The 12,533-nt window shown below is 42.1% G+C and overlaps 1 protein-coding gene and 1 long non-coding RNA gene across 2 annotated transcripts; both read left to right on the top strand.

Moving 5' to 3' along the window:
- The first annotated feature begins 812 nt into the window (after positions 1-812).
- Positions 813-5,514, top strand: LOC104407962 (girdin-like). Its single transcript, XM_010017380.1, has 5 exons — positions 813-880; positions 1,914-2,117; positions 2,419-2,490; positions 3,490-3,570; positions 5,006-5,514. Exons 1-5 carry the CDS (start codon positions 853-855, stop codon positions 5,512-5,514), a joined length of 894 nt encoding a protein of 297 aa, XP_010015682.1. The 5' UTR covers positions 813-852.
- Positions 5,515-6,951: 1,437 nt separating this feature from the next.
- On the top strand, positions 6,952-12,326 carry LOC104407945. Its single transcript, XR_719925.1, has 3 exons — positions 6,952-7,282; positions 11,359-11,458; positions 12,002-12,326. It is a non-coding gene; the product is annotated as an uncharacterized LOC104407945 (long non-coding RNA).
- Positions 12,327-12,533: the final 207 nt, after the last annotated feature.

Raw genomic sequence — 12,533 nt, 5'->3', positions numbered from 1 at the left:
TATATATAATATACATATCTAAATTTTCTCTTAGCCCTCCCAAAATGTTACAGCAACACTCACATTTGGATTTAATTTTTCTAAATCTATTATTTCAGCTAAAAGATTTGGTCAGTCCCATTCCAGCCCATAAACCTGGACTTTCCTTTTCCTATTACAGATCTGAAGTGGATTTTTTCAGTAAAATACTAAAATCAGTGCACACAAGCAATAGATTGAACATCAGGTCCATGTGATTTTCCTATAAGACAGTAGATAACCAAAGTCATCAATGAGCACAAAATGTAGCAAACGAAGCCTCATAATAGATTGGGTCCTACTAGAGATGCAGGGCAAGACATTACAGGAGTGCTTAATCTCAAAAAATAATGGTGTGAACAGGTTTTAAAGCAGAAGTTGTACTTGGTTGCTTTCATTTTAAGCTTTTTTTTGCTTCACATTTTTCTTTATGTTCAAGAAGTGTTGTTTTTCACAGTAAAAGCTATATAATCCTCAATTTCTGTAATAGTCTGCAAAGAAGTTACCTTTATATTTTCCAAGAGCTTGGCACTTAACTTTCAAACTGTATTACATCTTCACCATTGTTTTCAGTGCATTTCGGAGGTTGTTAAGGTTTTCCTAGTGTAGTTTTCATGTTTCATTGTCACACAGAAGCATGAGAATGATAGCGTGTAGCGTAGCTTAAACTCAGACATTCATTTCTGTCCTTAGTTTCAACATTTAACTTCCATCTGTTCTTCTCCCCTTTTTCTTTCATTTCCCTGTTTCCGTTTTTCCTCATGCTATGACATAAAAGTGGTTGCACTGAAAAGACTGCCCTTTTTGAGGAACAGACCGAAGGAAAAAGACAAAATGAAGGCCTTCTACCGTCGCTCCATGTGTAAGACTTTCTGACAGTTCAGCTTCTTCTCAATGGCTACACTGGCTTCCATTACTAATTTTTCACTAACCTCTCCCTGGACTGCGCTGTATTTTACCTCCTATTTTGCAATGTGCAAGTCCTGCTACAATAGAAGGAGCTGGAGCTTTTCCCTTTTTCCCTTTTTTTTCCACACCTTGGCACTGAATACTTTATATATGTGCACACACACACACACACACCCGTACCCACACGTCTGCACGCACATGCACATACATATATATATTCAGTGCATTGTGACTGCATATATTTGTATACATAGTTGTCTATATACACATGTCTCTATGTGTATATAAATTGACAGTGCACTGTGTTAAACTAAATAGTTCCAAATCACACATTTCATAAGCCTTTTGTTAAGAAATCACTGTAATCTTTTGTTTAAAGAAAGGGTAGAAGATGGTGCGAGGCTCTGTGGTGGTCTGTCACTCTTCAAGTACTCATCAGTTGTTGTTGCCAAAATGTTTGTATTGAGTTGATTTATTTGATTTTCCAATGAGGGGTGGACAATTTTCTCTAGTTATTGTGCAGTGAAGGGGAATATCATCAGATGTCATCTTTTCCAGACCCTTTTATTCGTTGTTATGTGAAATCCAGTATCCCTGCAGTAACCTGCACTGTACAAGGATCCCGTATCACTGTTGACATCATGTTGTATTACACCTTTGCCCATTTTATCCTTCTCCATTCCATTTTCTCATTGCAAGCAGTGAATCAAAGCTTCTAACACACATACTGCAGCACAAGCATGGCCATTATACCTAATAAAAGCAATTTTAAGACCCATACTGAGCTGAAGGGAGTCGCTTGACTTACACCACTCCTCACTCATTGAGCTGATTGCATGTCATAACACAGATGACCTTGTGCTTGTAGCTTCCAGTATTCAATGTGCTTTAATGCTTAGAGAACTGTCCAACGTTTTGCAGTACAAAGTAAGACCAGAAGCGAATACATTGACCACGCTGATCATTTGCTTTCATTTGCATCCCAGCCATGAATGACCTGGTGCAGTCCATGGTCCTAGCAGGAGGACAATGGACAGGTAGTTCTGAGCATCTGGAGGGTCCTGATGATATATCTGCGGGTAAAAGGAGGAAGGAGTTGGGAGCTATGGCCTTCTCTACTACAGCTATCAACTTTGCAGCTGTCAACTCTTCTGCAGGCTTCAGATCCAAGCAGTTGCTAAATAATAAAGGTATAGGTAGAAGCTTTTTGCACCGTGACGTGACTATGTGTAACAGCAATTTCATGTAAATACTGGCTTTACTTACGTTTTAAGTTATTCCACAAAAGGCAACTTTAATAAATTGAGTTGCAGTGCTAAGATGTTGCATAGTTTAATAACTGTAGTTATAAAATGTGTGTGGGGTTTTCCTACAGAGTGTTACCTAAGTAAAACTGGATTGGTTTGAAGAATACTTTAGTATATTTTACATATTTCAGTAATCTTTTCATTTCATTTTATTTTACATCATCTTTTATGTCTCTGTGTATAGATACTACGTCCTATGAAGATGTAAGTCCACAAGGTATTAGTGATGATTCTAGTACAGGATCAAGAGTTCATGGTAAGATGTGAACTTTAATCAACTGAATTAAGGATATATTATGTGAATGTTAACCAAATTTGCAAAGACAAGTGAATGGCATGGTTAGGAGTGAGCATGCTTTCTGTGATTTGCCTCCCTCTTGAATGTGTAGTATCATTTCTTCAAATTGTTCCTCTCTTTAACTACTACATCAGATGTTCTATATCTCTAGTAGATGCTCTATCTCTCTAGTAGGAAGTAGCTATGAAGTGCATCTGAACAGGATCAAAGCATCTTCCCTTTCAAGAATTTATTTGGAGTTAATAGTGAAAGAAAAGAAGTTATCATTTCAATCCTGAAAGACATTTCAGACCCAAATCCAAATGTGGCCTGATTATTCAAATGTTTAGTCTTCAGTGAAACCTAAATTTGTCATGTGCTGTGTTTCATAAAATTACTTCCTTCAAGCCAAGCTTGACGTGAAAGCTGTAACAGATTCTGTAGAAGTGAAGCTTTAACTCTAAACGCTGACAATGAGGAGGAGCAACAAACCGACCTTTCTGGGGACAGTAACAGCACGTTTCCTTGTGTTGCCTAGGAGTGCAGGCCGTTATCTGTGCAGATGCTCTTGCTCCTCCTGTTGGTGGCATTTCAACTGTGTGCAAGGTTCCTTGTCAAATCTGTTGTAAGTGACCTGATCACCAGCTGCTTGCTGCACGCCCTTCACCTGCAAACCCTGGTTTCCCACTAACCAGCCTGTTTCAACTCTAAACATACGCTCTGTTTCTCTGTTTCTCTCTGCCTCTCCCTTGTACCTTTACTATTCCTGTAGTGCCCTTTCCTAAAGTGTCCTCTTGGGCTGCCTGGAAATCCCTTCGCTTTCTGATGTGTAAGAAACCACTTTGTTGGCAATGGGCATGCTCAGCCTGTGCAGTGGTGCATGATCCTGCCTCGGAGCATTCTGTGAGCAGAATGTGGAGGTACCGTGCCACCTGCTAAAACTTGGTTCCTCATCGTGTCTCCTCATTTCCCATTTAGCTTCCAGACCAGCCAGCCTTGATAGTGGCAGAACATCCACTAGCAATAGCAATAACAATGCTTCACTCCATGAAGTCAAAGGTATGCTGTAGGTGAATTCACATACGTGCTTCATGTCCATTGTTTTCTCTGTAAGATCATCTGTTATAGGTTAAAACAAGTAAAAAATAGAAGAATTCCCACTAAACACCACAGATTGATTTTCTTTAAGTGTTTTATAGCCTTTATTCCTCAAATTAGGAAAGGGTTCCTGATTGAACTTACGTTTTTCATAAATACTAAAAGGGTGATATTAGTACGTAAGTTACAAACTATTGTAAATCAAACCCAACCAAAGGAAGAACGTTACAAAATAAGAATTACCCCAAATTACTTTAAAATGGCTCATTTAGAAGCAGAGAATTGCTCCATTATGGTTGTTTTCTTCTAGTATCCTACTACATGTGGGCTGCCGTTGTAAAGCTGTGTGAGTGCCACACAGACTGGACCAAACAGCAGCTGAAATACCAACCTCTAAACATCCATGCTTTTGTTTTTAAGGGATGAATAATGTCTCTGGATTTAAAAGTATTCTCTAAATTTCATGTAGGATGAGCCCTGGTACATTTCTGGTTATAATGGAAATAATAATCTCTCGTTGGAGACCATCGTACATACTAGGGTGGAATGCTGCCAACCCAAGACTCTGTTTGATATTAGTGGCTTACATTTATTAAACAGTATGAGTTTGGAAACTCAGAGCTGAATGCCAGCTTGAGATTTGGATTAGTTTAATTAGTTTCTTAGTTTGATTAGTTTAATTTCTGTCAGTTCAATGATTCTTTGGGGTACTCCTCGCCCCAGTTTCTATCAGCATTGGAAACTTCTTTCTTCAAAGTTAATTCCATTTCTTGGGAGTACATAGGAAATACTTGATTATTCATCAGGATTTTAAAAGCAATTCACAATTACTGAGATACAGAAAGAATTGGTGTTGTGGAATTTAGTTTCCATTGAATGTGCTTCCTTCAGGCCGCAGTTGTCATAAACTAGAAGTAACAGCAGCAGCTGTGGGAGGAGCAGCATCTCTAAATTGTCCTCATTGAAGAACTGTGTTTAAGAAAACATTTTCTTTCCATTCCATGCTTTGTATTTCATTTAGTGCAAACACCATTACTGGTATATCAGAGCATGTGCCTCGCAGTGGTGCTGAGTAAGAATGAAGGCTCCTTTTTAGCCTCTTGGAATATAATGTTACATAGATGGAGGCCCAGATTATAAGTGAGAGGTAGGAGTTGTATTCGGAACACCACCTGATGTTTAAAGAGCTGTAAGAGGTAAGTCAGGGGAGTGCAGTTAACCTGTTTGGTTTGAGTCAGAAAGGGCAACTGGGTTGAGTATTTTAAACTGGATTTAGTGTTTTAAATGGAATTTATTAACTGAGTCTGATACTGTTCCAGACATGAGTGTGGTTGTACTGTTTAACAGCGCCCATATATTCTTCTCATGGAATCACTGAATGCCGTTTGCCCCAAAGCAGGTGCCATTAACAATCAGAGCAGGCCCCAGAGCCACAGCAGCGGGGAGTTCAGCCTGCTGCACGAGCACGAGGCGTGGTCCAGCAGCAGCAGCAGCCCCATTCAGTACCTGAAGGGTCACACGAGGTCCAGTCCTGTGCTGCAGCAGAGGACGCCCGAAACGCTGGATGCTCGTGGCAGACACGTCAAAACGGGTTCCCCTGGCAGCGAAGTCGTGACCCTGCAGCAGTTTCTGGAAGAGAGCAACAAGAGTACCTCAAGTGAGGTTAGTTTAATGAGTGCTTTAACTACATGTTATCCCGTGCACGGACGCAGAGTTAATGGAAGACTTGCAGTGAGGAGAATGGCTGTAAAGCTGTTTGGAGATACTGATTGTGTCTGCATTAAGTCAATGGACTCCTGGATCAGGGTGCAGTGGGGACTGTATCCAGATAAACTGCACTCACTGTATTACACACAAAATCATTCGGGATTTTGCAGCTTGACCCTTCCCATGTTACTGAATTAGGCAGGAAAATCCATCTCTACTGCACAAAACTGCCCAGTGCTTGGATGCCTGGTACACTCACCAGAGCTCGGGCGAAGGCCACAGACTCAGAGTAGGTTTACTTCCAGTTCAGCTCTTGTCCTCAGTAAGAGGACGATGCTTCACTTCATTCCCTGAGGAGAGGCTCTTGTCTGCTTCAGTTTCATCATTTTAACTATGGGGCAAATAAAAAATAGCTTGGAGCTCATTGAAATCTGAGAGAAATAAGGCAAAGAGAATGTCTCTGTAAATCAGTGATGGTTTGTTAGGAGCCCAGAATCACCCTGTCTCTGCAAGTATCCAGTTGCTTCATTACTAGTTCTTGAGTAAAGCTGTTCCAAAACCCAGAAGAGCTGTAGGATAAAGCAAGCCTGTTACTGTCAGAGGAGCTTGTCACGAGGGAGGACCAGAATCCATCTGGGTTTAGTAACACAGTTGGACGTGAAAAACATACATTCACATCTGAATTGATTGGGTGAGGTCTGGGGTAGTGACTTGAGTCTGGATCCGAGTTTCTGGATTGTTTTGCTAGATACTTACAATGACCTCTCACCTATGGTCTCTCTGACAAGGAGTTTTGGGTTTTAAGCATAAGACAATAGTCTTCTGGCAATAGAAACAACAGAAACCACCTGAGTCATCAGTCCATTGCAGTTCATGTGTAACAGATCCCGTTCATAGCATCACATCATCATTCAGGCTGAAAGGGGATTCAGGAGGTCTCTTTCCAGTCTTCTGTCAGTGTATTTCCTTAATGCTTTTAGCTTAATTCTTCCCAAATTGACTCTTTAAAGAAAAACCTGGGAACTGTCCAGGTCAGATGTAGGCACTGAGGGTGCCCAAAGGTTCTGTGCTTTGTCTTGCTGTCAGAGACTTTTGTCTTCATTATTTGAGTGATGAGAGAATTTGAGCTTTCAGCTCTGGATGGTCAGTGTAGTTAAAGTAAGAGTGCACATGAAATGGCTCAGGAAGTATCAGTGAGTGATGGCACAGGGCAAGCGAGTGAGAAGATAAACTTGGAGTTTGGACCATCTGATTTGCTGAGTTAATCAGTGTTACAGGAGCTGACTCCAGGTAGGTGTGCTCTGTCTGACTCCTGGTTTTCAAAGTCCTTGTAAGCTGTACGAAAGACTCATGAGTAGGTACCTTAAATGTCGAATGCTACTTTTAGACCTGAGAAATTACTTTCAAGAATTGTTCTCTGTTTATGTCCATGAAGATGGCTTAAGAAAAGGAGAGAATTACAGTGAATTCACATTTCATGTTTCTGACAGATGAAATCAGCAAGTGAAGAGAATCTCTTAGATGAAGTGATGAGGAGCTTATCGGAGTCCTCGGAGCTGGCAGGGAAGGAGAGGCTGAGGAAGCAGCCGTCTGCCGGTTGCGGCATCGTGAGATCGCTGAGTGTCAAAGCCACCATTGACTTCTCAGACGGACGATCCCTGAAGCCAGAGCAGCTGGTGAGGCACGGACGATCCCACCTTCACCAGCTCTCCCGTGAAGTTGACAGGAGGCACCCAAGGGAAGGCCAGATCCGTGAAAGAGAAGCTCCAGGCGAGCGTCTCGCAGCGCCAGCCCCGCGACTGCAATCCCTACGCCACCTTACCTCGCGCCAGCAGCGTCATCTCCACGGCAGAAGGAACCACCCGAAGGACAAGCATTCATGATTTCTTGTCTAAGGACAGTAGGCAGCCTGTGTCAGTGGATCCAGCACCAGCCACCGCTGACAGGAGCGTTCCATCGGCCTCTAGTGAGTACTCAGCACACCAGTTACCCTCCCCTTTTGTTCACTGTGTGGCTTACAGAGTAGATTGTGTTCCACAGAGCAGTGCAGTTAAACCCCGTAATGTAGGATGTCACTCTGATGTGCCTAAAACTTCCAGGATGGAAAGGTCAAATTTTTGGGAGAGAACTTTGCTAAGCTCAAGTGTGTTTAATGATAAATTCTCGGGTAATGACAGCACAGGGTCGCTCACTGTGGCTCAGCCATTTTTATCCCTTAACACTGAATTAGTTAGTAATATAAGTGGGTTGCCTCACAGACCTACATCCAAACCAACTGATCAGGCAGACCTGTCAGCGTTTAGATCAGTGCCAAAGAACCCAGAGCAGCTTTCTGCTCCCCAGGAACCTGCTCGTAGTGAGCCGCGGTCAGTTCCGAGTAGTGAACTTGTTCCTACCACGTGTGTGGACACCAGCGAGGCCGAACCGCCGCTGCTGGTTTCTGAAGATCACAAAACTGTGTGGTACGAGTATGGCTGTGTATGATAAGGAAGTTGTGTTATTAAACATAGAGAGAGAGAGCCTCATCCAACACACGGGTGTTCTGCTCAGTGTCCACTGGATTTAGAGAAGATTTCACTCCAAGGACAAAACAGTTCCATGTTAGATCTGCGGGTGGATGTTTTCTAGAGCTCAGTTGTGTACTCCAGCATGTCTGAATGTGTAATTGTAACCTCACCAAAGTCTGCATGAACCATTAATTGCACTGTATATATTTTGCATGCCTTTAAAAGTCTTTATAATGCAAGCTCTGGTTTTATTTGTCACGCATCACAGATACTTTGATTTCTCCCTGTATGTTACTGAATGCATGTCAAACCAGTCGCATGCTGCACTGCCACAGATGGCACCAGGAGCAATTCCAATACAGAAACAGGACTTTTCAGCTGTGCTCGTGCTTTCAGATGTATCAGTAACACTCTGAGTATGTATTTGGAGTAAAAATACTCCCCCCTCTTCTTGATTAAATGAGATATTAATGAAGAGAAGCATTTAGAGAGATCCCAGTGTCTTACCGTTTCCATTTATGCCATGGTCTGGCATACATGCACTTTGCACAAGGAACAGGTTACAGCCCCCTAATTCAGTGCCTCCAGCTTGCACAATAAATACAAATTACTGTTCACAGTTATTAAAATACTTGAACATTAATAAATACAAAGACATAATCCTAAACGTGCTAAATCTTAGGAGGAGGTGATAAATACTCGCACTTGTAATGAAAAAATGGCCCTTTCCACCTCTTCCCTTTTGTAAGCTTTGTCTCTCCACGCCTGGTGTACAAATGTGGTGAAGTGTATGGTTTGTTAGGAGTCAAATAACTGAGTTACAGGAGACTCCTTGTGATGTGTGGTAATAAAAACCTGTATTGATCATGGTGGAAGCTCATTTTTTCTTCTGAATAGAAGTAACACTAATAGAATAATACGACAGAGAACAAGATGTGTAACAGGGATAACTGTTACTTTAACACAGCTGAATAAAAGACACAATAACCAAAACATTGCTTGTAAGGTTATGTGAGTGTAGGGACGCTCAAGCAAATACCGTTAAATCCCAGATGACCAGCTAAAGAGAAATGCTGGAAAGGAATTAACTTCATGTGCTGCTGTGTCTGCAGTGGCTTGAAACGTCTCACTGATGAATATGAACAGTTTAAAATCGTATCAGGCTTAAATTATAATTAATGAGGCTTCAGACAGGAGCACGTTTTTACCAGAGGCCACAGTCACCAGCAGGTACGGTGACCAACAGTACAAATGCTGTAGGAAACCCGACTGACGGTATGTCTAGAGCAGGAATACATAAAATCCCAAATACTGGAAATAGTGAATGCCACATTCTGATTCTTACGTCTGAATCTCTCTGGCAGCAGTTCTGTGGCACTCACAGTAGTGCTGGAGCTTTAGTTCCTGAGTGTTTCACTAGGGAAGGGCAGCAAATTCGCTGCCTTTTGAGGAAAAGCAGCTGGCACATCCTGCATCTTAGTCTAGAACGTCTCCATTTCAAGCATGAGAATTGTTGATAGAACACTGAGATAGCCCTTCCCAGAGCTCCAGCTCCACTCCGAGCTAGGGAAAAGGAATGGGGGGAGAAGTTTGGGTGTTTCAAAGCCATTCTGTGGAGGGTGAAATGAGTGTTACTGGGCTGAAGAGTGTTGCTCACAGTGAGCTGTCAGTTACTGCCGAGCTCCCTCTAGAATTGTCTCACTGTGAAAAAACCCAGCCCCAGATCTGAAATTCCATCTGAAATTCACAGGCAGCGGGATCAGTGCGTGCTGATCTCTGGCCCTGTCACTCGACTGCGTTCCTGTTAATCTCTCCATGTGTTGGAACTAGCTTTGAGGTGAACGGTGCTGAAGTGACATGAGCATAACACATTCTGCAAGTTATTTAAGGCATTCTAGAGCTCTGGGAGTACTTATTATAAACTCACACTGTGCTACCAGTATCTGTACCATTTGCTTAACTGATTGCAAGCCTGTGTCTTGCAGCGGGGCTGCTTGTTAGGATAAGAACAAGGTTTGTAGCTCGAGGTAGTATCTTCTATGTAGATCAACTGCTGTAGTCCGAGACACCAGATAAGCTTTAGAGCCAGATTATTACCTCGTTTGCCAGCCTTGTCCTGCTGAGGTCCTTGTACTGTCACAGCTACAAACACCATCAGTGTTGTCTCCAGATACATTACAAACCCTCCAGCACTGAACTCTGACTGTAGTTGGGAGCAAGGCCAAGGTCTAAAGAGAAGCTGTAGAGGTCACCCCTGTAGAGTGAAGGTAAAGCCGCTGTCCAGGCACTGGCTCTGTTATTTCCAGCCTCTGCGGCACTGCAGTTTCAACCACCTCATTTCTCTTCCCAGCATTGAGCTTTCCAAACAAACCAAACCTGGGAGTGAATATTTATGCCTGATATTTAATGCTTTTTCAACCTGTTTTACCTTAAGCTATTGGGGGCAGCATTAAAAGAGCTGCTCTTTTAAACCCAAAGTTAGTGCCTTGGAACACAAGTGCCTCATGTCCTCTACAGGAGTTCTAGACTCACCTTGTCCAGCTCAAGCTGCCATTTAGCATGGGTTATAACCTTGTGATGAACTGCATTTCAGTTCTGAGGATACCAGCTTTCTGTGTTCCTGGGTTTGCTCCATTCAGTTCAGCACAGCAACAGTAGCACGCGGATAGAGAATTTTATTGTCTCTGGATAATAAACTGTCAACATTTCTCTATTACATATGAGAGAAAACAAATGTTTCATGCACAGAAGGGTTATTTTTCCTGACCTTTTTGTTCTTTAACAATAATATCGTGGATGTCTCTCTTGGTCTGTGCTCGAACAGTGGAAGGGGCTGTGAGGTTCCTTTCAGACCCAACCACTGCTGCTCCTCAGCCATGCACACGGTGCCCTTGCTCATTCGTTGGTCCCTGCTGCCTTTACAGCTGAAGAGTTAGGACTTTGCATGGTAATTACAAGCACTACGTAGGTGGCTGCTGGCCAGAAGAGGTTGTGTTGTTCAGGCTCAGGGATGTGCTTGCTGTTAAGGTTTGCTCGATGCTTTGCTTGAAGCGAATAGTAAATGAAGATCCTGCATTTTGCACGTTCAAGCTGTTGCATGCAAAGTTAATTGTGTTCTGCAGAACTGAAGGTGAACATCCCTGTCTGGGTAGCAGGTACAAACACAAAGATGAGTCAAGTCCTTGCTCTGCTGGGTTCAGTCAGCCTGGGTTACATCAGGTTGTGTTTTTTCCTTTTCATACAGACATTTAGGGTTAGTGTACCTAAAAGTGACGTGTATCTGATAGTGGCTTTGAAAGCAATACCTGGTTACTCTGAATGCTAGGATGAATTGTAACAAGTGTGGTTGCGCAGGCACTTCCAGTGAGTTTCCTCCATCCCTCTCCTCTGTCCTTTCCTCTAAAAACAAAACAGAAAAGGTGTTTAAGTATATCCTTTTGCTCTACTAATAAGTAGAATGTATTTTAATGCATGAGGGGTTATTTTTCATGTCCTGATCAACACAATGAATAACATGAAATGCTTTTCTCTGCAGATGTGGAAGCTATCCCAGAAAGCAGAAATTCAAAAAGCAGGTCTAGGGAGCAACAAAGCTCCTAATTCTATTACCCACTACCTGAGCTGTGGGCCAAGTGGTGAGTTTCCTGCCCAAAATGTAAATGAGATTAATTTCATTTACAACAAACTAACAGCATTACCTACAAGAACAAGTGCACATTGCATTAACCAGTTGTAAATGCTGCTTGCTTAACCGGCTTCTGTCTCGCTTACAGGTTAGGCCAGAGCAGGTTGGTTTCCAGCAGTTGTTTTGCCTGTGTAGGAAAGGGAACGTCATCCCATCAGCCTTCTGCCTGTAAAAATGACATTTACCTTTATTTCTCCTATCTCTTGAGGAAGAAAATTCAAAGAAAGGAGTAACGTTGAAGTCAGTTCTTAGAAAGGGACTGATAAATCCAAAAGAATAGTTTAACAAAACAAAGTATCCCATAGCACAAAACTGCCTTTTTACAAAGCTTGTCTTTGGCATCCTGTCCTTCTCCTGACTCCATTAAAACATCCTTGCTGCATGCTGTTAGTGCTGTTAGTTCTGTTAGTGACTTAACTCTTGTATTTTATACTTCCCCACTTTTAAGCTTTTCTTATGTTCTTTTCTCTTTCCGCCTTTCAACTGAACGCAGAGAGAAAAGTGTCCTTCAGTATCTCAGTATGAAGCCTTTTTATCTGAAGTAACAAGACAGCGACTGTAGGAATCAGTAATAAGAATTAAGGGAATTTTTTACCTTCTTCGTGACTAGAGCAGGCAAGAAATAAAAACCTACCTACCTTCCTCCTTCCTTCCTTGAATCAAGGAGCTCTACTGGAGTCTGCTGCCGGAAACTTGTAGATGGTCTTAGGAATTATTGCACATTGCACTGTTAAGATCTACTGAATAAAGGACAGTTCTCATCTCCCTAAGGACCAAGGATTTTAAGGTCTCAAGAATTTACTCCAGGGGAAAAACAAAAAAAAAAAAGAGAGAAATAAAAATACTTCTGTAATCTTCTGTTTATGAAATTAGCCACTGATTTGCTTAAGCTTCTGCTAATAATTAGCCAAAAACCCCCATAACAAGCAGTTTCTGTTCTGTACATCTAAAATGCTGTAGTATTTTGTTGGAATTGACTGTAAATACAGCTCCAGACCCCTCCCCGCTTACTGGCACGTGACTGC

Source organism: Nestor notabilis, unplaced genomic scaffold, assembly GCF_000696875.1.
Source record: "Nestor notabilis isolate BGI_N333 unplaced genomic scaffold, ASM69687v1 scaffold30340, whole genome shotgun sequence".
Lineage (NCBI taxonomy): Eukaryota > Metazoa > Chordata > Aves > Psittaciformes > Psittacidae > Nestor > Nestor notabilis.
The sequence above is the reverse complement of the archived record's forward strand: the minus strand, read 5'-3'. Positions and strand labels throughout refer to the sequence as shown.

Bases quoted from the DNA above. Each gene is read 5' to 3' on its own strand.
- LOC104407962 (XM_010017380.1), top strand. From the start codon at position 853: ATGAAGGCCTTCTACCGTCGCTCCATGT. The intron at 881-1,913 runs GTAAGACTTTCT...TTTGCATCCCAG, and splicing joins CTTCTACCGTCGCTCCATGT to CCATGAATGACCTGGTGCAG. The intron at 2,118-2,418 runs GTATAGGTAGAA...CTCTGTGTATAG, and splicing joins GCAGTTGCTAAATAATAAAG to ATACTACGTCCTATGAAGAT.